Below are 27,323 nucleotides of genomic sequence, written 5' to 3' on the forward strand. Positions count from 1 at the left end.
GCCAAGAGCTATGCTTCGACCCCTGCCAAATCTAGGTGAATAGACAGGAAACGCAAAGCAGCCCCGTGTCATGAGCTTAAAGCGACAAGTACGCGGAGCCCAACGGTGTGACCTAACATAACTAGGTAACACAATCTGTGCCACCAGCCATCTGCATAGTAACTATGTCTCCAGCTCACCGTACTAGACAATATACTTCCCACTCTGTGCCTGTGAGCTCACCATCGGGTGGATAGTATACACCCAGTGCTGTTAACTCACTGCAAGAACCTAACCTCAGTAAATGTGCTTATATACGTTCATGTTATCATAGTGAGCTATAGATCTACTCAGGCTTATGTACGTTCACATTATCATGACTCGTGAAGTACTTGCCAGGCTTAAGCTTGTTTACAAGTGCTTTTGGGGGTTTGGCAGACACATGATCAAAATAAAAGTACGTGGTCAGTTCTATGATAACACTCTTGAACACTATGTTCGTTCTTGATTGACACGTATTGAGGAATATAGATATACATTATAATAACTTGTGTGGTACACCCAGGTATCTTATTACTGAAAATAAAATACCAGATATTTTAAGCAAATGCCGTAAATCTGCTTGCGACACACAACAAATTGTAGCTATAAATTTATATTTATTGCTGCCAACATATTAATAGCCTAGTTTCTAGGCCTTTTGTGTACTTGTTCTTGTTCTACCGTCCACAGGATGAGTATGGTGTACAATAAACTAGCTGCTACTGTCCCCCAGGATGGATATGGTGTACAATAAACTAGCCGCTACTGTCCCCCAGGATGGATATGGTGTACAATAAACTAGCCGCTACTGTCCCCCAGGATGGATATGGTGTACAATAAACTAGCTGCTACTGTCCCCCAGGATGGATATGGTGTACAATAAACTAGCTGCTACTGTCCCCCAGGATGGATATGGTGTACAATAAACTAGCTGCTACTGTCCCCCAGGATGGATATGGTGTACAATAAACTAGCCGCTACTGTCCCCCAGGATGGATATGGTGTACAATAAACTAGCCACTACTGTCCCCCAGGATGGATATGGTGTACAATAAACTAGCTGCTACTGTCCCCCAGGATGGATATGGTGTACAATAAACTAGCCGCTACTGTCCCCCAGGATGGATATGGTGTACAATAAACTAGCTGCTACTGTCCCCCAGGATGGATATGGTGTACAATAAACTAGCCGCTACTGTCCCCCAGGATGGATATGGTGTACAATAAACTAGCTGCTACTGTCCCCCAGGATGGATATGGTGTACAATAAACTAGCCGCTACTGTCCCCCAGGATGGATATGGTGTACAATAAACTAGCTGCTACTGTCCCCCAGGATGGATATGGTGTACAATAAACTAGCCACTACTGTCCCCCAGGATGGGTATGGTGTACAATAAACTAGCTGCTACTGTCCCCCAGGATGGATATGGTGTACAATAAACTAGCTGCTACTGTCCCCCAGGATGGATATGGTGTACAATAAACTAGCCGCTACTGTCCCCCAGGATGGGTATGGTGTACAATAAACTAGCCGCTACTGTCCCCCAGGATGGATATAGTGTACAATAAACTAGCTGCTACTGTCCCCCAGGATGGATATGGTGTACAATAAACTAGCCGCTACTGTCCCCCAGGATGGGTATGGTGTACAATAAACTAGCTGCTACTGTCCCCCAGGATGGATATGGTGTACAATAAACTAGCCGCTACTGTCCCCCAGGATGGATATGGTGTACAATAAACTAGCTGCTACTGTCCCCCAGGATGGATATGGTGTACAATAAACTAGCTGCTACTGTCCCCCAGGATGGATATGGTGTACAATAAACTAGCCGCTACTGTCCCCCAGGATGGGTATGGTGTACAATAAACTAGCCGCTACTGTCCCCCAGGATGGATATGATGTACAATAAACTAGCTGCTACTGTCCCCCAGGATGGATATGGTGTACAATAAACTAGCCGCTACTGTCCCCCAGGATGGATATGGTGTACAATAAACTAGCCGCTACTGTCCCCCAGGATGGATATGGTGTACAATAAACTAGCCGCTACTGTCCCCCAGGATGGATATGGTGTACAATAAACTAGCCGCTACTGTCCCCCAGGATGGATATGGTGTACAATAAACTAGCTGCTACTGTCCCCCAGGATGGATATGGTGTACAATAAACTAGCCGCTACTGTCCCCCACGTTGGATATGGTGTACAATAAACTAGCCGCTACTGTCCCCCACGTTGGATATGGTGTACAATAAACTAGCCGCTACTGTCCCCCACGTTGGATATGGTGTACAATAAACTAGCCGCTACTGTCCCCCACGTTGGATATGGTGTACAATAAACTAGCCGCTACTGTCCCCCACGTTGGATATGGTGTACAATAAACTAGCCGCTACTGTCCCCCACGTTGGATATGGTGTACAATAAACTAGCCGCTACTGTCCCCCACGTTGGACATGGTGTACAATAAACTAGCCGCTACTGTCCCCCACGTTGGATATGGTGTACAATAAACTAGCCGCTACTGTCCCCCACGTTGGATATGGTGTACAATAAACTAGCCGCTACTGTCCCCCACGTTGGATATGGTGTACAATAAACTAGCTGTTACTGTCCCCCACGTTGGATATGGTGTACAATAAACTAGCCGCTACTGTCCCCCACGTTGGATATGGTGTACAATAAACTAGCCGCTACTGTCCCCCACGTTGGATATGGTGTACAATAAACTAGCCGCTACTGTCCCCCACGTTGGATAATATAGCCGCTGCACATAATATGGTGTACAATAAACTAGCTGTTACTGTCCCCCACTAGTTACTTCTCCAATACCATCTCAAATATAACATCTAGCATATTTTACTTCATGTGAAGCTCTAAACCCGACTGTCATCCAGGGATGAATTGGCAGACGCGCGGCCTGGTCCCAGAAAAGGCGCCTCAGGTTGACGGGCTGAACAATGAGGCTCTTAGTGCCAGCTGCACCCAGTCCAACACAGGCACCACAGTCCAGCTCATCAGAAACCAACTTGCGGAAATAACTCATTCGCTTTTTGAAGGGTGTTAAAAAGTTTTGGTTTCTTTACACTTGAGTTACATCTTATCGTGCTCACTCACTGTATACTTGCTTTTCCACTGAGGGTATTTTGTACCGTCTACCGAGCCTCTTGTTTTAGTAGTTATTTCAATGTGCATATTTGGGAGTCACCGCCCTCGGAACACTGTCCGGGTAGACTCTAGGTTCTGATGTATCTTCCTTGCCTACGTTCCAGTACACTTCAAGGAACTTCAGGACGTTCCAACGAATGAATTTATATGAGAAGTGAAGGTGCTCGGTATATTCTCTGGATCTGTGATTCACTTGCCTTAAACGGAGTTAGCAATATTCCAGTATAAAGAGAAAAAGGCTTTAAAAGAGTATGATTAATGGCTTGGCATCTCTTGTAAAGTTTCTAATAATCCAGACTAACATTTTCCTTGCGGTTGTGAAAATAATGTTGTGAGCCTTGAATGTAAGATCTTTTGACATTATTACTCAAGTTCACATTTCTCTTCCGCTTTATTGAGTGGTTCACCCTTTTTAATAATCTGTTCCATTTTTTAAATTCTTAGCTTTTCCATAGCTGTGTAACTGAAATTTGTCCACATTAAACATCATGGTTCTGTGGCCCACTTGAAGATCTGGTTTATGCCGACTTAGAGATTCGCTGTGTCCTCAATGGATGAAATACAAATTCTACTATTGTTTGCAAATGATGATACAGTAAAATGAATTGTGTCTATGGTGGAAATAAGAATGAGAAAGAGAATCGGGGTGAGTACCGCGCCTTGAAGCACAAAGCTTTTCACTGTAAAAGTCTTCAATATTACATTGTTACCTATTACTCTTTGGGTCCGATTTGTTAAAAAAATTAAAGATCCATTTGCTCACTTTTCCAGTCATTTATTTATCATGCATCGTGTGCGTTATTGCACCTTGTTCACACTACATCTACTTTCCGTTTGTTTTCCGATGTATAAACAACTATGACGTATCGTGACTCGTGAAATCGTGATGACACCATTGCAAACAAACCATACCACGGGTGGGGATAGAACCCGCGACGGTCTGGAGTTTTGAGACTGATCGCGGGTTCTATCCCCGCCCGTGGTATGGTTTTTTTTATGACGTATCGGTCCAGCAACTGCGAGAGGCAGGAGCGACCATCAGTCATGATTGCTGGATAGATTACATCGACACCAGGTTGAGGGACTGATTACCCAAAACTCCTCCTTATCTTCACCACTCTTCTTTGTATTGGACTGATGAAGCCACTGTGTAAAAACGTTTCCTCAACGAAGATACCAAAGTGTTACACACGTGTCTAATTTATCAACTTGTCGGTTCTCTGAACCACTGATCTATAGTGTTGGGAGTGCCTGCATCGACAATACTTCGAGGGGGGGGGGAATGTTTTGATGCTGACGAAGGAGTCTTGATCTATAAAATTTGAGTTATCTACCCCTTTCCTTGGATCACATTCGTGTATCTTTCATTTCAAAGAGTGTATGATCCTTATGGGTGGAGCGCTTCCCCTTGAATACATAATTGTTGGAAGCAGCCCTATGTATGAGGCAAGTTGTGTGATCTGATGACAAGTGAAAGTAATCCCGTGGTGCTGCCTTACAACACTACATGTATATACACCCAGAGAGGTCACGATACCATAAACTTACTATGAAAACAATGAGCATGCACACCCACGAACGCACGCACGAGCTCACGCACCTATGCGTGCGTGCACTCTACTGAGTAATTTGAGTTTGTTTAGTATTCTGTTCCAGCCTTTATTTCCTCAATATTTCTATAGATGAGTAACGATTTTTTTTCCTCACTGAACATCATATTGGTGTCAGTGGCCCTCTGTATGACCTCCTTGACACCAGCTCAAGGCTGCTGTAACCTCAACAGATGCCACTCATACAAATTCTAGTATCATCTACATAGGACGATACAGTGCTAAAAATTTGTCTCTATGCCAGGTAAAATGAGAGAGAATTGGGTTAAGTACTATCGGAGAGGCAGTTTCTCATCCTCTTTGCTACTACGTTTTTTTGGCTTTAATTGTTAACAGATTATCCATTTGCCCACTTTTTCCAGTAATTCCTCTGGCACGCATTTTGTGCTCTACTACACCACAGTTGCATTTGCCAAAGGTTTTTGCAAAGTCCGCGTACACTGCATCCAAGAGCAAGTCATAACAGTCCAACAATTGAACATTAAAATGGTATAAAATACCGACAGATTGTTAGGTAAGACACATATGCAACAGTTAGGTATCTTTATTTCGAAACGTTTCGCCTACACAGTAGGCTTCTTCAGTCGAGTACAGAAAAGTTGATAGAAGCAGAAGATACTTGAAGACGATGTAATCAGTCCATCACCCTTAAAGTTTTGAGGTGGTCAGTCCCTCAGTCTGGAGAAGAGCATTGTTCCATAGTATGAAACAATATTGTTTCATACTATGGAACAATGCTCTTCTCCAGACTGAGGGACTGACCACCTCAAAACTTTAAGGGTGATGGACTGATTACATCGTCTTCAAGTATCTTCTGCTTCTATCAACTTTTCTGTACTCGACTGAAGAAGCCTACTGTGTAGGCGAAACGTTTCGAAATAAAGATACCTAACTGTTGCATATGTGTCTTACCTAACAGTCCAACAATTGCCCTGGATTGTGTAACTGTTGTGAATCAATGTTACTTGTAATCTTGTTTCCTAGAATTCTTTCAAATAATTTGATAATTATTAATCTATAATATTTCTGCAGTTGCTTTACTCTCACCTTCGTGGAGTGAGAAGACTCCTTCGTCCAGTTTTATTCTACGTAGAATATTTAAGGCACGAGATAGTGATTTTTTTTTTGCATTTGTTACAAATGTTACAAAAGATTTTATACATGTATATGCAATGAGAGTGGAAGTTATATTTATGTGTCATACCTTTAAATTTAGCTTCAAATTTAGGTTAGATAAGCACACGAGTGAGAGGGGTTGGAATCAAGTAGTACTTGCACATGAGTCAACAGGATTATCAAAGATGATTCCTTGGGTAGCATTGAAAATGGGTTAGGCAAATATTTTTGTTAGTGGGTTTGGGTTTGACAAGGCCCTGCCTAGTATGGCCCAGATTATTATTATTATAATCAAAAAGAAGCGCTAAGCCACAAGGACTATACAGCTGTATGGGCCAGAAAGCCCTGTCTTCTGGCCCATACTAGTATGGGCCAGTAGGCCCATGCCATGTTTAAGAGGGGGATAAGTTACGACTTTAAGGGCACTCAGCAACACAGTTCATCACTTCTAGAAGATAGAGAAAATGGAAGGGGGACGGGGGTATTATTTAAGGTCTTCGAAGGAGAAAAGATGGAAAACTATAGTAAACCAAGAAAATGGTAAACATGAAAGAAGCAGGAGTAGTACTGTTTTAGTGTCCTGGAAGAGGGGAAACTATCGTAAAACAACAAGGGTACTCACGTAAAACACGAGGGATAGGGAGGGGGATTTACTATTTTAATGGTTCTTTTAAGAAGATGGGAAACCATAGTTAACCATGGAGGTGGTACTCACGAAATTAGGTGGTGGTGGTACTCACGAAATTAGAAGGTGGTACTCACGAATTTCGAAGGTGTGGACTCGGCGGAGCGGGATGCCGCAAGCTGGGGTGAGGATGGTGCCGACCCTCTACCTGCATGTTGCACCCCTGCCACCACACCTGCAACACCAACACTTGTGTTAGTGACCACACACACCTGCAACACCAACACCCGTGTTAGTGACCACACACCTGCAAAACCAACACCCGTGTTAGTGACCACACACCTGCAACACCAACATCCATGTTAGTGACCACACACACCTGCAACACCAACACCCGTGTTAGTGACCACACACACCTACAACACCAACACGCGTGTTAGTGACCACACACCTGCAACACCAACATCCATGTTAGTGACCACACACACCTGCAACACCAACACCCGTGTTAGTGACCACACACACCTGCAACACCAACACCCGTGTTAGTGTCAACACACCTGCAGCACCAACACCTATCGGTGTATATGTCGTGTGGGGTTCGGTAGGAGATTGATGGATAAGGTAAACTCACTTACTGGATGGTAACGCTATATTGTCAGACTGTGGTAATGGGAGATGGAGCCCAGCCTGCCGTGTCCTGCCTTCTACTATGCCTATGCGGAGACTGAGAGGGAAGCAGCTTGTCTCACTTGCACGCTGCATCCCGTGACGTCATACAGTCACAGGCCTAAGGGATCTTCTATATAAACACATGGATGGTACTATGATACGCTATACAACACATATAAGGGGATCAGCAACTATGCTGACATATATACAAGGATGTATATTCACGAAGGCTTCATTGGAAGTCTTGGTGCTGGTGAAAAAATCTTAATCAAATGAATTGAAGCTACTCTCAGCTTCCACGGATCAAATCTTATTAACCCTCCCACACCTATTTCCCAGGCGGTCTATGACCCATGTGGATTTAGCGCTTCTCGTGGAATACGGCAATGAGAATCAATACATCATGTACACGTCAACACCCACACACATCAATACCAACACGTCAATACCCACACACATCAATACCAACACGTCAACACCCACACACATCAATACCAACACGTCAATACCCACACACATCAATACCAACACGTCAACACCCACACACATCAATGCCAACACGTCAACACCCACACACATCAATACCAACACGTCAACACGTATACCACATCAACATGTACACTACATCAATACCCACAAATCATCAACCCACACCACATCAATACCCACACATCATCAACACACGCCACATTTTACAAAGATTTGTTCTTCTTTCAGTTTCTCCACCCATCGGAAACCATTACTACCTCTCTGGCAGTAAACTAGACACGAATAATACTGTAATGTCTCAATAATACTGACCAAAGGATATCCCTCAGTGTATTTACATACCAACATACACCTCCCAGGATATATGCCTGCATCGGGAGAACCAAGTATTCCCTTCAAAACGTTGATTACGGCACGAATCAAAGCGACGATGTTGTGTTTACGGGCCCAGGAGCTGCAATGACCCCCATCAAAACATTAACGAGTTCTATACCAAGAAGATCGACTCTTGGCATGGACTTCGTAAACAACGTCGATTTTTTGAGCTGTGGTGGGACGTGAAACTTCATTGTTCCGCCGCTGGTCACTAGATGGCGTTGGCAAACGCTCTCTAGGTCACCGATTTTTTTTTAACTACAGTAGAAAGGGTGCATACAAAATTGAATAACACGCACTATGAAAGCCTTTTTCACGTGCTATTTATTTTTGGAAGTACATATTCAATCGCATTTAGAAAAAATCACACTATACGGAGGAACTTTATGAGAAAAATTATTTACAGTGAAGCGCCCAGCGTATATATACCGGGAGTTCAATTTGATCCCTATTTTACTAGGCTATTACTATTATCACATTCATGACGAAACACTAAACCCGTAGGGGTCATGCAGCGTCTAAAGGGGAATGGAAAACATTGAAGACTCGATTCAAAGAACTGGAGCACAGGTCCAATTTCTTAGATCAAGAGTATCAAGGAACCTCCCTTGAAAGGATTTTAGGGGGAGGGGGGCTAAAGTATACTTAGTGTACATGTGAAATGGCCTCTTAATGACCCTCATGTAGCTGATAGACTTTTAAAACCTAACAAACTCATTTCTCAACATGGAGTTGCTGGCGCTGCCTAGACTAATGGCCAACGTTGTGTTGATACAGTGCAACAAGAAGGCTCAATCAATACCAAGGAAGCAAGCTACTCCCAGCACAGTCCTCCATGGAGGTGCCTTGATGCCGGTGAGAGGAAGAAGGGAGGCTCTTGATCTCAGAAATTGGGCCCATGTTTCCCCTTTTTTTGCAATGACCCTGAATGCCTCCCATCACTCCCACCAGGAGTTGTATGACCCCTTTGGGTTTAGCGCTCCGCATCTATGTAATAATAATAATAGTAACAACAATAATAATATAAAATAATAATAATAATAATAATAATAATAATAATTTATGCCAACAGACGCACCATCACAGCTCCATGTAATTGCTATGAGATGCCATTAACACCTGTTTGTCACTTAAAAAAGCTCAATATTCGGACGAAACGTCGTCAACAACACCCATTGTGTGGGCGAAACGTCGTCAATAATACCCACTGTGAGTGAAACATTGTCAACAGAGATTAAGTGAAACTGCATTTGCCTTCGCCAAGGTGTCGGCATCTCACGCCATTATCTCATTGAAGAGCCTTGATGTTGACGAAGAGCTCTTGATCCAAGGAATTAAAAGTTACCCTCCTACCTTGCTGGGGTTAAACATGAGTGTCCCCCCCATGACCCAAGAGCTGTATCACCCTCATTCTCTCTCCCATGGGTTTAGCATTTTACCACGAAAATTACATTTTGCAGACGGCCTGGGTACCATGTCTATCTCGCAGTGAGATTTATTCGATCTCTGTAACCATCATTAAAACCAAGATACTAATACCATTAAGATAGAGTTCATCTCTCATCTGCCTCTCCTTACCTCTCCTAAATGCTTCTAAGTCTCCTGTTGCATCATTGCCTTCCTAGATTTCTGCTTTATCTCATCCTTCTTTCTTTTCTTCCCATCTTTTTTTATACTCGGAATATCTTTCTCCCAACCCACAATGATGCTGAGGTTTAGATGAACACCTTCCTCTACCACAGGCTCGGGAGATGAACATTTTATCCTAGGCTGATGCTGAGAGATGAACACATCCCCTATTCTGATGCTGGGAGATGAACATCTCCCCCACACTGATACTGGAAGCATCACCCACGCTGTGGATGCTGCAAGCAGAGAGCTCCCTGGCCTGGTATTTGCTTGGATGATGTATGAGTGAGCCGTGACTGCCATGATAGCGAGTCTTCCATCCACACAAACGTTTCCCACAGGGAGAGTTTAGGTAGCCTTCTGCCTGCAGCGTTTTGCATAAGAACTGGAGGTCTTCTTGCAACGCTTGCGTCGCAAAGGAACTGGAGGAGGGGAGTCTGTCTGCAACGTTAGCAACTGACTGGATTGTGACTCAAGAAATCGTAATGACACGATTGCAAATGAACCATACCCCCGGCCGGGATTGAACCCGCGGCCATAGAGTCTCAAAACTCCAGCCCGTCGCGTTAGCCACTAGACCAGCTAGCCACAATAAGATTCATCCAACTAGGTATATTTCTACACCATAGGAAAGTTAGCACAGGCACCTCTGTGACCACAAATGCAAGTTTTTACAGACGAATCTCCAGCTAGCGTGGCCGTGACGAACTCTAGCTCAAGTCCCTTCACTGCCGTCTGTAAAAACTTGCATTTGTGGTCACAAAGGTGCCTGTGCTAACTTTCCTATGGTGTAGAAATATACCTAGTTGGATGAATCTTATTGTGGCTAGCTGGTCTAGTGGCTAACGCGACGGGCTGGAGTTTTGAGACTCTATGACCGCGGGTTCAATCCCGGCCGGGGGTATGGTTTGACTGGATTGTACTGGTTTGCGTTTGTGATTTGATTGGAATGTTTGCGTAACACAAAGTCTGACTGGATCACAAGGTCTGACTGGAACGTTTGCCTAACACAAGGTCTGACTGGAACGTTTGCCTAACACAAGGTCAGACTGGAACGTTTGCCTAACACAAGGTCAGACTGGAACGTTTGCCTAACACAAGGTCAGACTGGAACGTTTGCCTAACACAAGGTCAGACTGGAACGTTTGCCTAACACAAGGTCAGACTGGAACGTTTGCCTAACACAAGGTCAGACTGGAACGTTTGCCTAACACAAGGTCAGACTGGAACGTTTGCCTAACACAAGGTCAGACTGGAACGTTTGCCTAACACAAGGTCAGACTGGAACGTGAAGTCTGTTGGCCCAGCACTTAAATGTAAAGGTAGAACACGTACACCATCATGAAGCGTGAGTGGAGAGTATATCCAGTAATGTTGTACAGCAGTACATCCTGTTTGGTTCACCAGTCTGTTACTGTTACCGCCCCGCACACTTATGTGCTCGCCACAAACTGATTTAAGAGATTTTAAAAAGAATGTTATCGTGTTTTCCTCTAAGGGTTATCTTACGATGTTTACCAGCCTTAAAAATACTCTTATTATGTTATCACTGAATTAAAGATACTCTAATAATGTTAGCACTACCTTAACGATAATGTTATCATTCTTACATTATCACATTATACAATAACATTCCGTTCAATAAATTATCTCCGCCATTATCTCTGTAATTATCTCCCAACGTTCAGCTAGGCTTCCTAAGTTCCACATGCTAGATACCAGAGGATGGGGACAGAAGCTGGTGTGTGCGACCCTACGGGGAGACGCAAGAAGTGTAGAAGGAAGAGTGGATAATGTTTGTTTATAGACTTTTAGACGAATGTAATTATATCAGAGAGGAAATATCACGCGCGAAACAGATCGAGAACTGTACAGATCTAGACAAATACCTTTCTTACAGAAGACCATGAGTCAGTCAGTCTCTGTCTGTCTGTCTGTCTGTCTGTGTCTGTCTGTCTGTCTGTCTGTCTCTCTCTCTCTCTCTCTCTCTCTCTCTCTCTCTCTCTCTCACACACACACACACACACACACACACACACACACACACACACACACACACACACACACACACACACACATTGTATGGCTGCGTGAATCACTACCAACAATTTACCGCCACATCACACAAGTTCTCCCGCCCAGATATTGACTTAGGAAGAGAGCAATAGCGGAAGACAGGATTCTGACGCATTCTGGGTGTGAGACAGTAGGCGTTCGTCTCTAAGAAATGATCCAAAGTGGCGCAGCATTCTAGGTGTAAGACAGTGGGCGTACGTCTCTAAGAACTGATCCTAAGTGACGCAGCATTCTGGGTGTGAGACAGTGGGTTTATATCTCTCAGAGCTGGTCTGTACCTCAACGCCAGTAAGAGGTCGAGCAGTTGTCTCAAAACTTTCAAGAGGAAAGGGAGGAGCTGTAGCTCAACTCCACTGAAAGACCTAAAAGCTATAACCTGAACTTCCTCCCTTCCCCAAGAGGGTCAGGAAATGTCCCAGCCATTGATACGAAGACAGATGCTGGGTAATTAATCAGGCAAGCATCCTGTGGGGAGAGTTTCACCCTGTAGCGAGAATGCCATCTGTACCTCTGTGGGTTTTAATATACATCCTGTGAGAAGAGTGCCACCCCTCCCAGATACAACAGTACCCATAGACGCAAACCTCAAACCTCACCATCGAGCTTGCTAGGTCAGGCCAGCAACCAGGAGACCTGGTCTAGGACCGGGCCGCGGGGGAGGGGATGGTCGATGACCTCCAGAAGCAACTTCAGGTAAAACCTCCAGGTTATATCTCGTTAAGGTGACAAATCTGAGAGGGTGAAGAGGAGGAGGAGGAGGAGCTGGTCTGAACTTACGCGTTCTGTTGATTCGTTACCTGTTAGTCTGTTGATTTCTTGGTCTGTTGGCGTGATAGTCTGTTGACCTGTTAATCTGTTGGTGTCTTCACGAGAGTGCGAGGTGGTTAAGTTTAACTGTGTACTTGTTCACTCTCAAGTGTGAGTCCGGCAAGGCTCAGGCCACTTGCTGTGTGCTGCACAGGTGGGAGGTGTGAGGTGACGCTGAGAGGGGAGGGGATGTTGATAGGGGACAAGGGAGGGGGTGTTAATAGGAAACAGGGGAGGGGGTGTTGATAGGGGACAGGGGAGGGGGTGTTGATAGGGAACAGGGGAAGGAGTGTTGATAGGGGACAGGTGAGGAGGTGTTGATAGGGGACAGGGGAGGGGGTGTGGATAGGGGACTGGTGTGGGGGTGTTGATAGGGGACAGGTGAGGGGGTGTTGATAGGGGACAGTTGAGGGGGTGTTGATAGGGGACAGGGGAGGGGGTGTTGATAGGGGACAAGGGAGGGGAGTGCTAACAGGGGACAGGGGAGGGGGTGTTGATAAGGGACAGAGAAAGGGGTGTGATAGGGGATAGGTGAGGGGGTGTTGATAGGGGACAGGGGAGGGGGTGTTGATAGGGGACAGGTGAGGGGGTGTTGATAGGGGACGAGGGAGGGGGGTGCTAACAGGGAACAGGGGGGGAGGGGCTGTTGATAGGGGACAGGTGACGGGGTGTTGATAGGGGACATGGGACGGGGTGTTGATAGGGGACAGGTGACGGGGTGTTGATAGGGGACAAGGGAGGGGGGTGTTGATAGGGGACAGGGGAGGGGGTGTTGATAGGGGACAGTGTAAGGGGTGTTGATAGGGGATAGGTGAGGGGGTGTTGATAGGGGACAGGGGAGGGGGTGTTGATAGGAGACAGGTGAGAGGGTGTTGATAGGGGACGAGGGAAGGGGGTGCTAACAGGGAACAGGGGAGGGGCTGTTGATAGGGGACAGGTGAGGGGGTGTTGATAGGGGACATGGGACGATGTGTTGATAGGGGACAGGTGACGGGGTGTTGATAGGGGACAGGGGAGAGGGTGTTGATAGGGGATAGGTGAAGGGGTGTTGATAGTGGACAGGGGATGGGGTGTTGATAGGGGACAGGTGAGAGGGTGTTAATAGGGGACAGGTGAGGGGGTGTTGATAGGGAACAGATGAGGGGGTGTTGATAGGGGACAGGTGAGGGGGTGTTGATAGGGGACAGATGAGGGGGTGTTGATAGGGGGCAGGTGATAGGGGGCAGGGGTGTTGATCGGGGACAGGTGACGGGGTGTTGATAGGGGACAGGTGACGGGGTGTTGATAGGGGACAGGGGACGGGGTGTTGATAGGGGACAGGTGACGGGGTGTTGATAGGGGACAGGTGACGGGGTGTTGATAGGGGACAGGGGACGGGGTGTTGATAGGGGACAGGTTAGGGGGTGTTGATAGGGGACAGGGGACGGGGTGTTGATAGGGGACAGGTGACGGGGTGTTGATAGGGGACAGGGGACGGGGTGTTGATTGGGGACTGGTGAGGGGGTGTTGATTGGGGACAGGTGACGGGGTGTTGATAGGGGACAGGTGACGGGGTGTTGATAGGGGACAGGGGACGGGGTGTTGATAGGGGACAGGTGACGGGGTGTTGATAGGGGACAGGGACGGGGTGTTGATAGGGGACAGGTGACGGGGTGTTGATAGGGGACAGGGGACGGGGTGTTGATAGGGGACAGGTGACGGGGTGTTGATAGGGGACAGGGGACGGGGTGTTGATAGGGGACAGGGGACGGGGTGTTGATAGGGGACCGGGGACGGGGTTTTTATAGGGGACCGGGGACGGGGTGTTGATAGGGGACAGGTGACGGGGTGTTGATAGGGGACAGGGGACGGGGTGTTGATAGGGGACAGGGGAGGGGGTGTTGATAGGGGACAGGTGACGGGGTGTTGATAGGGGACTGGTGAGGGGGTGTTGATCGGGGACAGGGGACGGGGTGTTGATAGGGGACAGGGGAGGGGGTGTTGATTGGGGACAGGGGACGGGGTGTTGATAGGGGACAGGGGACGGGGTGTTGATAGGGGACAGGGGAGGGGGTGTTGATAGGGGACAGGTGACGGGGTGTTGATAGGGGACAGGGTACGGGGTGTTGATAGGGGACAGGGGACGGGGTGTTGATAGGGGACAGGGGACGGGGTGTTGATAGGGGACAGGGGACGGGGTGTTGATAGGGGACAGGTGACGGGGTGTTGATAGGGGACAGGGGACGGGGTGTTGATAGGGGACAGGGGACGGGGTGTTGATAGGGGACAGGGGACGGGGTGTTGATAGGGGACAGGGGAGGGGGTGTTGATAGGGGACAGGTGAGGGGGTGTTGATAGGGGACAGGTGAGGGGGGGTTGATAGGGGACAGGGGACGGGGTGTTGATAGGGGACAGGGGAGGGGGTGTTTTTAGGGGACAGGGGAGGGGGTGTTGATAGGGGACAGGGGACGGGGTGTTGATAGGGGACAGGGGAGGGGGTGTTGATAGGGGACAGGTGACGGGGTGTTGATTGGGGACAGGGTACGGGGTGTTGATAGGGGACAGGGGACGGGGTGTTGATAGGGGACAGGGGACGGGGTGTTGATAGGGGACAGGGGACGGGGTGTTGATAGGGGACAGGTGACGGGGTGTTGATAGGGGACAGGGGACGGGGTGTTGATAGGGGACAGGGGACGGGGTGTTGATAGGGGACAGGGGACGGGGTGTTGATAGGGGACAGGGGACGGGGTGTTGATAGGGGACAGGGGACGGGGTGTTGATAGGGGACAGGGTGGCGGAAGTGAATAAAAAGTGTTGTAGAGACGGAGACAGATCTCGTCCCTAAACAAACTTACATACATGACTAACAAGGTGATGAGTACACGACCGTACCCTCTGGTGAGTACACGACCGTACCCTCTGGTGAGTACACGACCGTACCCTCTGGTGAGTACACGACCGTACCGTCTGGTGAGTACACGACCGTACCCTCTGGTGAGTACACGACCGTACCGTCTGGTGAGTACACGACCGTACCGTCTGGTGAGTACACGACCGTACCCTCTGGTGAGTACACGACCGTACCCTCTGGTGAGTACACGACCGTACCGTCTGGTGAGTACACGACCGTACCCTCTGGTGAGTACACGACCGTACCCTCTGGTGAGTACACGACCGTACCGTCTGGTGAGTACACGACCGTACCGTCTGGTGAGTACACGACCGTACCCTCTGGTGAGTACACGACCGTACCGTCTGGTGAGTACACGACCGTACCGTCTGGTGAGTACACGACCGTACCGTCTGGTGAGTACACGACCGTACCGTCTGGTGAGTACACGACCGTACCGTCTGGTGAGTACACGACCGTACCGTCTGGTGAGTACACGACCGTACCGTCTGGTGAGTACACGACCGTACCCTCTGGTGAGTACACGACCGTACCGTCTGGTGAGTACACGACCGTACCGTCTGGTGAGTACACGACCGTACCCTCTGGTGAGTACACGACCGTACCGTCTGGTGAGTACACGACCGTACCGTCTGGTGAGTACACGACCGTACCCTCTGGTGAGTACACGACCGTACCGTCTGGTGAGTACACGACCGTACCGTCTGGTGAGTACACGACCGTACCGTCTGGTGAGTACACGACCGTACCGTCTGGTGAGTACACGACCGTACCGTCTGGTGAGTACACGACCGTACCGTCTGGTGAGTACTACCCTCTGGTGAGTACACGACCGTACCCTGGTGAGTACACGACCGTGGTGAGTACACGACCGTACCCTCTGGTGAGTACACGACCGTACCCTCTGGTGAGTACACGACCGTACCGTCTGGTGAGTACACGACCGTACCGTCTGGTGAGTACACGACCGTACCGTCTGGTGAGTACACGACCGTACCGTCTGGTGAGTACACGACCGTACCGTCTGGTGAGTACACGACCGTACCGTCTGGTGAGTACACGACCGTACCGTCTGGTGAGTACACGACCGTACCCTCTGGTGAGTACACGACAGTACCCTCTGGTGAGTACACGAACGTACCCTCTGGTGAGTACACGAACGTACCCTCTGGTGAGTACACGAACGTACCCTCTGGTGAGTACACGAACGTACCCTCTGGTGAGTACACGAACGTACCATCCGGTGAGTACACGACCGTACGTACCGACTCTGGTGAGTACACGACCGTACGTACCGACCGTCTGGTGAGTACACGACCGTACCGTCTGGTGAGTACACGACCGTACCGTCTGGTGAGTACACGACCGTACCCTCTGGTGAGTACATGACCGTACCGTCTGGTGAGTACACGACCGTACCCTCTGGTGAGTACACGACCGTACCGTCTGGTGAGTACACGACCGTACCCTCTGGTGAGTACACGACCGTACCCTCTGGTGAGTACACGACCGTACCCTCTAGTGAGTACACGACCGTACCGTCTGGTGAGTACACGACCGTACCCTCTAGTGAGTACACGACCGTACCGTCTGGTGAGTACACGACCGTACCGTCTGGTGAGTACACGACCGTACCGTCTGGTGAGTACACGACCGTACCGTCTGGTGAGTACACGACCGTACCCTCTGGTGAGTACACGACCGTACCCTCTAGTGAGTACACGACCGTACCGTCTGGTGAGTACACGACCGTACCCTCTAGTGAGTACACGACCGTACCGTCTGGTGAGTACACGACCGTACCGTCTGGTGAGTACACGACCGTACCGTCTGGTGAGTACACGACCGTACCCTCTGGTGAGTACACGACCGTACCGTCTGGTGAGTACACGACCGTACCGTCTGGTGAGTACACGACCGTACCGTCTGGTGAGTACACGACCGTACCCTCTGGTGAGTACACGACCGTACCGTCTGGTGAGTACACGAACGTACCCTCTGGTGAGTACACGAACGTACCACGACCGTACCCTCTAGTGAGTACACGACCGTACCGACTGGTGAGTACACGACCGTACCCTCTAGTGAGTACACGACCGTACCGTCTGGTGAGTACACGACCGTACCGTCTGGTGAGTACACGACCGTACCGTCTGGTGAGTACACGACCGTACCCTCTGGTGAGTACACGACCGTACCGTCTGGTGAGTACACGACCGTACCGTCTGGTGAGTACACGACCGTACCGTCTGGTGAGTACACGACCGTACCCTCTGGTGAGTACACGACCGTACCGTCTGGTGAGTACACGACCGTACCGTCTGGTGAGTACACGACCGTACCGTCTGGTGAGTACACGACCGTACCGTCTGGTGAGTACACGACCGTACCGTCTGGTGAGTACACGACCGTACCCTCTGGTGAGTACACACACAGGGACAAAACTGGTAAATACACACACATGAACACACATCAAACTCCAAAACACACACACACACACACACACACACGCACCATGCAATTAAAAAACCGCGAAAAATTCCTAAAATTCTATTAAAATATTTCCATAGACTTTTTTTTGCCACTCTTGCTCAACGAACTGGAATGACAAAAAAATGTGACACAATTTTTTCCACCCCGAGTTCCTGTGTTCTATTCTGATGGCTTAATTCTATTATGATTTGGGTAATAGCGCACCAGGCGTGACTACAATACTGAGAGATGGTGTACACAGTGTTAACACTGTTCTTAATACTGAGAGATGGTGTACACAGTGTTAACACTGTTCTTAATACTGAGAGATGGTGCACACAGTGTTAACACTGTTCTTAATACTGAGAGATGGTGTACACAGTGTTAACACTGTTCTTAATACTGAGAGATGGTGCACACAGTGTTAACACTGTTCTTAATACTGAGAGATGGTGTACACAGTGTTAACACTGTTCTTAATACTGAGAGATGGTGCACACAGTGTTAACACTGTTCTTAATACTGAGAGATGGTGCACACAGTGTTAACACTGTTCTTAATACTGAGAGATGGTGTACACAGTGAGAGATGGTGCGCACACTGTTAACACTTTTCTCAATACTGAGAGATGGTGCACAGTGTTAACACTTTTCTCAATACTGAGAGATGGTGCACACAGTGTTAACACTGTTCTTAATACTGAGAGATGGTGCACACAGTGTTAACACTGTTCTTAATACTGAGATGGTGCACACAGTGTTAACACTGTTCTTAATACTGAGAAACGGTGCACACAGTGTTAACACTGTTCTTAATACTGAGAGATGGTGTACACAGTGTTAACACTGTTCTTAATACTGAGAGATGGTGCACACAGTGTTAACACTGTTCTTAATACTGAGAGATGGTGTACACAGTGTTAACACTGTTCTTAATACTGAGAGATGGTGTACACAGTGTTAACACTGTTCTTAATACTGAGAGATGGTGTACACAGTGTTAACACTGTTCTTAATACTGAGAGATGGTGTACACAGTGTTAACACTGTTCTTAATACTGAGAGATGGTGCACACAGTGTTAACACTGTTCTTAATACTGAGAGATGGTGTACACAGTGTTAACACTGTTCTTAATACTGAGAGATGGTGCACACAGTGTTAACACTGTTCTTAATACTGAGAGATGGTGCACACAGTGTTAACACTGTTCTTAATACTGAGAGATGGTGTACACAGTGTTAACACTGTTCTTAACACTGAGAGATGGTGCACACAGTGTTAACACTGTTCTTAACACTGAGAGATGGTGCACACAGTGTTAACACTGTTCTTAACACTGAGAGATGGTGTACACAGTGTTAACACTGTTCTTAATACTGAGAGATGGTGCACACAGTGTTAACACTGTTCTTAATACTGAGAGATGGTGTACACAGTGTTAACACTGTTCTTAATACTGAGAGATGGTGCACACAGTGTTAACACTGTTCTTAATACTGAGAGATGGTGTACACAGTGTTAACACTGTTCTTAATACTGAGAGATGGTGCACACAGTGTTAACACTGTTCTTAATACTGAGAGATGGTGCACACAGTGTTAACACTGTTCTTAACACTGAGAGATGGTGCACACAGTGTTAACACTGTTCTTAATACTGAGAGATGGTGCACACAGTGTTAACACTGTTCTTAATACTGAGAGATGGTGCACACAGTGTTAACACTGTTCTTAACACTGAGAGATGGTGCACACAGTGTTAACACTGTTCTTAATACTGAGAGATGGTGCACACAGTGTTAACACTGTTCTTAATACTGAGAGATGGTGCACACAGTGTTAACACTGTTCTTAACACTGAGAGATGGTGCACACAGTGTTAACACTGTTCTTAATACTGAGAGATGGTGCACACAGTGTTAACACTGTTCTTAACACTGAGAGATGGTGCACACAGTGTTAACACTGTTCTTAATACTGAGAGATGGTGCACACAGTGTTAACACTGTCCTTAATACTGAGATGGTGCACACAGTGTTAACACTGTCCTTAATACTGAGATGGTGCGCACAGTGTTAACACTTTTCTCAATACTGAGAGATGGTGCACAGTGTTAACACTTTTCTCAATACTGAGAGATGGTGTACACAGTGTTAACACTGTTCTTAACACTGAGAGATGGTGTACACAGTGTTAACACTGTTCTTAACACTGAGAGATGGTGTACACAGTGTTAACACTGTTCTTAACACTGAGAGATGGTGTACACAGTGTTAACACTGTTCTTAACACTGAGAGATGGTGCACACAGTGTTAACACTGTTCTTAATACTGAGAGATGGTGCACACAGTGTTAACACTGTTCTTAATACTGAGAGATGGTGCACACAGTGTTAACACTGTTCTTAATACTGAGAGATGGTGCACACAGTGTTAACACTGTTCTTAATACTGAGAGATGGTGCACACAGTGTTAACACTGTTCTAAATACTGAGAAATGGTGCACACTGTGTTAACACTGTTTTTAATAATGAGAGATGGTGCACACAGTGTTAACACTGTTCTTAATACTGAGAGATGGTGTACACAGTGTTAACACTGTTCTTAATGGTGCACACAGTGTTAACACTGTTCTTAATACTGAGAAACGGTGCACACAGTGTTAACACTGTTCTTTATACTGAGAGATGGTGCACACAGTGTTAACACTGTTCTTAATACTGAGAGATGGTGCACACAGTGTTAACACTGTTCTTAATACTGAGAGATGGTGCACACAGTGTTAACACTGTTCTTAATACTGAGAGATGGTGTACACAGTGTTAACACTGTTCTTAATACTGAGAAATGGTGCACACAGTGTTAACACTGTTCTTAATACTGAGAGATGGTGCACACAGTGTTAACACTGTTCTTAATACTGAGAGATGGTGCACACAGTGTTAACACTGTTCTTAATACTGAGAGATGGTGCACACAGTGTTAACACTGTTCTTAATACTGAGAAATGGTGCACACAGTGTTAACACTGTTCTTAACACTGAGAGATGGTGCACACAGTGTTAACACTGTTCTTAATACTGAGAAATGGTGCACACAGTGTTAACACTGTTCTTAATACTGAGAAATGGTGCACACAGTGTTAACACTGTTCTTAGTACTGAGAGATGGTGCACACAGTGTTAACACTGTTCTTAATACTGAGAGATGGTGTACACAGTGTTAACACTGTTCTTAACACTGAGAGATGGTGCACACAGTGTTAACACTGTTCTTAATACTGAGAGATGGTGTACACAGTGTTAACACTGTTCTTAACACTGAGAGATGGTGCACACAGTGTTAACACTGTTCTTAATACTGAGAGATGGTGCACAGTGTTAACACTGTCTTTAATACTGGCAGATGGTGCACAGTTTTAACACTGTCTTTAATACTGACAGATGGTGCACAGTGTTAACACTATCCTTGATGAATAACTGAAGTATAATTAAGACTTGTCAATACTCAGTAATAACCTACATGGAGACATAATCTCAGGAGATTAATTGATCTGTATATTTCGATCCCCTTCTGGGATCCTCTTCAGCTGAAGAGGATCGCAATGGGGATCGAAATATACAGATCATTTAATCCTCTTAGTTTGTGTCTCCATGTGGGTTATTATTAAGCATATATAAGGTATAGAAGCGGTCAGGCTACTAAACCAGATACATAAGCTATAAACCAGAAGAGCTAAAATAAACCTGTCTGGTGCCAATCATAAAACAAGGTGTGAAATAAAGAATTTACCCGTCCAGGTCGTTATATATTCCTGGGAAAGCACGCCACACATTTTAATGTAAATTTCAACTGTGTGTGTGTGTGTGTGTGTGTGTGTGTGTGTGTGTGTGTGTGTGTGTGTGTGTGTGTGTGTGTGTGTGTACTCACCTAGTTGTGGTTGCAGGGGTCGAGTCATAGCTCCTGGCCCCGCCTCTTCACTGGCCGCTACTGGGTCACTCTCCCTGCACCGTGAGCTTTATAGCTATGTATGGATCCTGCCTCCACTACATCACTTCCCAGACTATTCCACTTCTTGACTACTCTGTGACTCAAGAAATACTTCCTAACATCCCTGTGATTCATCTGTGTCTTCAATTTCCAGCTGTGTCCCCTTGTTGCTGTGTCCCATCTCTGGAACATTCTGTCTCTGTCCACCTTGTCAATTCCTCTCAGTATTTTATATGTCGTTATCATGTCCCCCCTATCTCTCCTGTCCTCCAGTGTCGTCAGGTCGACGGTGTGTGTGTGTGTGTGTGTGTGTGTGTGTGTGTGTGTGTGTGTGTGTGTGTGTGTGTGTGTGTGTGTGTGTGTGTGTGTGTGTGTGTGTGTGTGTGTGTGTTTGTGTGTGTGTTTGTGTGTGTGTGTGTGTGTGTGTGTGTGTGTGTGTGTGTGTGTGTGTGTGTCCTGGACCCAACCTCTCAACTGCTGAAGAAGGATCGAATGCTGTCCCTGGTCTCATGGAACCCACCGTACCTACTTCTAAAACTGTGGATGAACTCCGCTTCTAACACTTTATTCCCCTTCCCCCGGCCACAGATCCTTCCATTACCTAATCATCTTCAGGCAGGAAAAAAATACTTCTTAAAACTCCCATAAACCCCACACACTCTGAAGACGAAACTCTAGACGACGTTATGTGTATACTGAATGAAAGCGGAAGTTCGCAAGATTTACCTGTCATCGTACATGTTCATGAGACAGGAAACACCAGCAATCCCGCCAGAGAGCAAGAAAATACACAGGTTTACAATTCACTCTTTCGAGAAGAGGGTTGTTCCTCCCTGGGTTGTTGCTGCCTACCAACTTGAACAGGATCCTGGCGAACATGCAGCTGAGGTACCTGGATACCATCTGCAAGTCTGACAACCGGGATTACGAGTTTCTGAGGTTTGCAATAACACAGCTATCCAGGAACCACACACACATATTTATACAAACACAGGAGGCGGGGGCAGGAGCTGTGATTCGAGCCCTGCAACCACAAATAGGTGAGTACACACACTAATCATCATGTCTGAATCGTGATAGATACACACCTGACTTTCCAGACCTGCCCAAGACACACCCGACCTTCCACACCTGCCCAAGACAGACACACCTGACCTTCCACACCTTCCCAGAACTAGACTGGTAAGAGTCATTCCAGAGCGACGTACATATATACTGTACACGCTGGCTGGGAGCCCCAACCACAAGATTTTCTCAACGAGGGACTGACTAGTTTGGTATAATTGCTGAGTGTGGGAACAAGGGAGAGGAGGGCAAGGGAGCAAAGGGAGGGAGGGAGTGGGGAGGGGGAAGAACGAAGTAAAGGATGGGAGGAGAGGAAAAAGTTGGGATATAGGAATTAGGTGAGGAGGTAAGGTAGGAAAATTAAGTAGGGAAAGATGAGAAAAAATAAGGATAGAGAGAAAAGAGGAGGAAGCAAGGGAGGGAAGGCAGGGAGAAAAGAAGACAGGGAGGGAGGATAGACAATGGGAAGGGTCTGTACTCCTCTGGGTGCATCTAGGGCGATAATAAACAACCTTGAGCACACCGTCTCCCACGACCCTAATGGGAAGGCACGAACCCTCACCTCATCATTAATACCGCCAGACTGAGTCACTGAATGACGCAGACACACACACACACAGAAGACAAGTAAGACAAACACAGATAGACGGGTAAGACAGAACGATAGATGAGTATAAGAAATTATATTTGTAGACATTCAGAAATAGATGTGCCAAGAGACAGAACGAGATCAACACAGATACACATTAAAGCTTGGACAGATGCACAGAGAAAGCGAAGCTTGGACAAATGCACAAAAAGAGTGAAGCTTGGAAAGATGTAAAGAGTAAGTGAAGCTTGGACAGATGTAAAGAGAAAGCTGATATTTTAACACTACAATCACAAATAGGTGAGTACATATATACACATATAAAACAGAGAAACATACACAAAGACATTTAAACACATATGCACATGCAGAGACGTACGCAAATATATACAGAGACAAAAAATGTCCAGTAAGTTTAACTTCAACAATCAGGGAACTGATTGGGACAAAATAAACAAAGAACTATCAGACATATCCTGGATAACAGCCAAGATCCCCTTAAACCCTCACCAGTGCTTGCAAAACCTGAATACAGAAGCATACAACATCTGCGTAAAATATACAAACCTCTGAGAAAGACTAAACGAAAATCAAAAGTAGAGAGCGTAGAAAAATGTAAAGACGTAGAAAAATGTAAAGACGTAGAAAAATGTAAAGACGTAGAAAAATGTAAAGACGTAGAAAAATGTAAAGACGTAGAAAAATGTAAAGACGTAGAAAAATGTAAAGACGTAGAAAAATGTAAAGACGTAGAAAAATGTAAAGACGTAGAAAAATGTAAAGACGTAGAAAAATGTAAAGACGTAGAAAAATGTAAAGACGTAGAAAAATGTAAAGACGTAGAAAAATGTAAAGACGTAGAAAAATGTAAAGACGTAGAAAAATGTAAAGACGTAGAAAAATGTAAAGACGTAGAAAAATGTAAAGACGTAGAAAAATGTAAAGACGTAGAAAAATGTAAAGACGTACAAAAATGTAAAGACGTAGAAAAACGGTTTCCAAACTGCTTAAAAATGTAAATATAAGACAACGAAGGAAGGAAAGATAACTTTTGCCGAGAGATCAACTCTGTTTTTTTATGAGACAGAAGAAGCACAAAGGCAGCAAAAGGTTGTCCAGGATATTCCTAGAAAACCCAAATATTTCTACACATACAATATCTAAAAGCTACCTATAGCACTGGATCATGAATCACAGGAGGTTCATACACTGATGACGAAAAGGCAATGAGCGAAATTCTAAAAAATCAATATGAATCAACGTTCAGCAGTCCATTAAACAAAAGCAGGATGGAGACAGCAAAAAAAAAAAATGTTACTCCTGAAGGCCAGACAGATCACATAGCTAACAATAACAGTCATCTACAAGTACAATAACCATCACCTACAACCACAGCAAATGCGTTTACTGTTTAACCACGATAATTCCCATTACAACTACAATCACCACCACCACAATAAACAAAAACATTCCCTACCTACCTACCCCCACCATAAACTACCCTCCTCCATCATTACTATCAACAAATTAACTATCAAACAACAAACAGCGGTTCGAGTCAATTAGTCACGTTGGTGTCGTTATGAGGTAACTGGCCATCAGTCATTACCTGAACCGCCAGAGCTGCGTTATGGCCAGTAATTGCGCCCACCATAATTATGAATAGTTGGCCCCTGCAAACAAGCCTTTGTCTATGATGGTGATTGGTGAGAATAATGACAGTGCAGGAACGGTAGGAGACGTAAGAGGTACTAAAGGAATACAAGAAAAAATGACAAATAAATGTAGTAGTAGTAATAGTAGCAGCAGTAGTAGTAATTGTAGTAGTAGCAGCAGTAGTAGTAATAGTAGCAGCAGTAGTAGTAATTGTAGTAGTAGCAGCAGTAGTAGTAGTAGTAGTAGCAGTAGTAATAGCAGTAGCAGCAAAAGTAAATTTTTTTATCCTGGTATTCCAAGGGTAGAACACGCGCTTAAAATCTCAAATAAGGAATGGCTATAGTGCCTAGGAATTGGGTGGCAAGCAAGCCTGATTCGAGGGAAGGGAGGAGTTCCAGTTCCTTGGATCAAGAGCCATTCCCCAGCATCAAGAGACCCCCTCCGCCGTGAAGAATGTCAGTTTAGTATCAACGACGTTTGTGCTTGTCCGTAGCCTTGGCAACGAGAGGAGGAGGGGATGGAAAGGGAGGGGAGGGAGATAAGGGGAAAGGGAGGGAGGGGAACGAGGGGCGTCCATAATGCTGGACACAAGAACATCGCATGACATATATAATATTCCATTTTTTTCGTGTTTCCCCGACCATGGTTCAATGTCAAGCTGTGTGTGTGTGTGTGTGTGTGTGTGTGTGTGTGTGTGTGTACTCACCTAATTGTGGTTGCAGGGGTCGAGACTCAGCTCCTGGCCCCGCCTCTTCACCGACCGCTACTAGGTCCTGTCTCCCCCTGCTCCATGATCTTTATCATACCTCGTCTTAAAACTATGTATAGTTCCTGCCTCCACTACATCGCTTGCCAGACTATTCCACTTCCTAACTACTCTATGACTGAAGAAATACTTCCTAACATCCCTTTGACTCATCTGAGTCTTCAGCTTACAATTGTGACCCCTTGTTTCTGTGTCCCATCTCTGGAACATCCTGTCTCTGTCCACCTTATCTATTCCACGCAGTATTTTGTATGTCGTTATCATGTCTCCCCTGACCCTCCTGTCCTCCAGTGTTGTCAGACCGATTTCCCTTAACCTTTCTTCATAGGACATTCCCCTTAGTTCTGGAACTAGCCTTGTTGCAAACCTTTGCACTTTCTCTTATTTCTTGACGTGTTTGACCAGGTGTGGGTTCCAAACTGGTGCTGCGTACTCCAGTATGGGCCTGACGATTCCTTACTGAGGTACCGGAACGCTATTCTCAGGTTTGCCAAGCGCCCATATGCCGCAGCAGTTATCTGGTTAATGTGTGCTTCTGGCGATGTACTCGGTATTATACTCACTCCTAGGTCTTTCTCCTTGAGTGAGGTTTGCAGCCTTTGGCCACCTAGCCTATACTCTGTCTGCAGTCTTCTTTGCCCTCCTCCGATCTTCATGACTTTGCATTTGGCGGGGTTAAATTCTAGGAGCCAGTTTCTGGACCACACATCCAGCCTGTCCAGGTCTCTTTGTAGACCTGTCTGGTCCGCGTCTGTGTGTGTGTGTGTGTGTGTGTGTGTGTGTGTGTGTGTGTGTGTGTGTGTGTGTGTGTGTGTGTGTGTTTGTGCTAACCTATATATGTGGTTGCAGGGGTCAATTCACAGCTCTTGGCTGTGTACTCACCTACTTGTGGTTGCAGGAGTCGATTCATAGCTCCTGGCCTCGCCTCTTCGCTGATCGCTACTAGGTCCATTCTCTCCCTTCTCCATGAGCTTTATCGAACCTCTTCTTAAAACTAAGTATGGACCCTGCCTCCACTACACTCTCCAAATTGTTCCACTTCCTAACAACTGTGTGTGTGTGTGTGTGTGTGTGTGTGTGTGTGTGTGTGTGTGTGTGTGTGTGTGTGTGTGTGTGTGTGTGTGTGTGTAGGGGAGGGGAGGGGAAGGGGGTTGCGACCTTGTAAACATGATCATGGGAAGAGTAGGAAGAGTGAGCGGGAAGTAAGTTCTTTTGTGGGCCCTTGCGGTAAGTAATTACCAAATTGATGTTGTGGCTTTTGAGTTACAACTCTTGGACCCGCCTCTCCACACTCAACTAGAT

The 27,323-nt window shown here is 46.4% G+C and overlaps 1 protein-coding gene across 2 annotated transcripts in view; it reads right to left on the reverse strand.

The window, feature by feature from the left end:
• Positions 1 to 27,323, reverse strand: part of LOC128691137 (ras GTPase-activating protein raskol) — a 791,339-nt gene that overhangs the window by 58,933 nt on the left and 705,083 nt on the right. For both annotated transcript variants that reach the window (XM_070089113.1, XM_070089114.1), the window contains exon 5: positions 6,682 to 6,779. In XM_070089113.1, the coding sequence (XP_069945214.1) occupies positions 6,682 to 6,779 (98 nt within the window). The remainder of the gene's footprint in view (positions 1 to 6,681; positions 6,780 to 27,323) is intronic.

The sequence above is a fragment of the Cherax quadricarinatus genome, chromosome 27, assembly GCF_038502225.1.
Source record: "Cherax quadricarinatus isolate ZL_2023a chromosome 27, ASM3850222v1, whole genome shotgun sequence".
Taxonomy (NCBI): Eukaryota; Metazoa; Arthropoda; class Malacostraca; order Decapoda; family Parastacidae; genus Cherax; species Cherax quadricarinatus.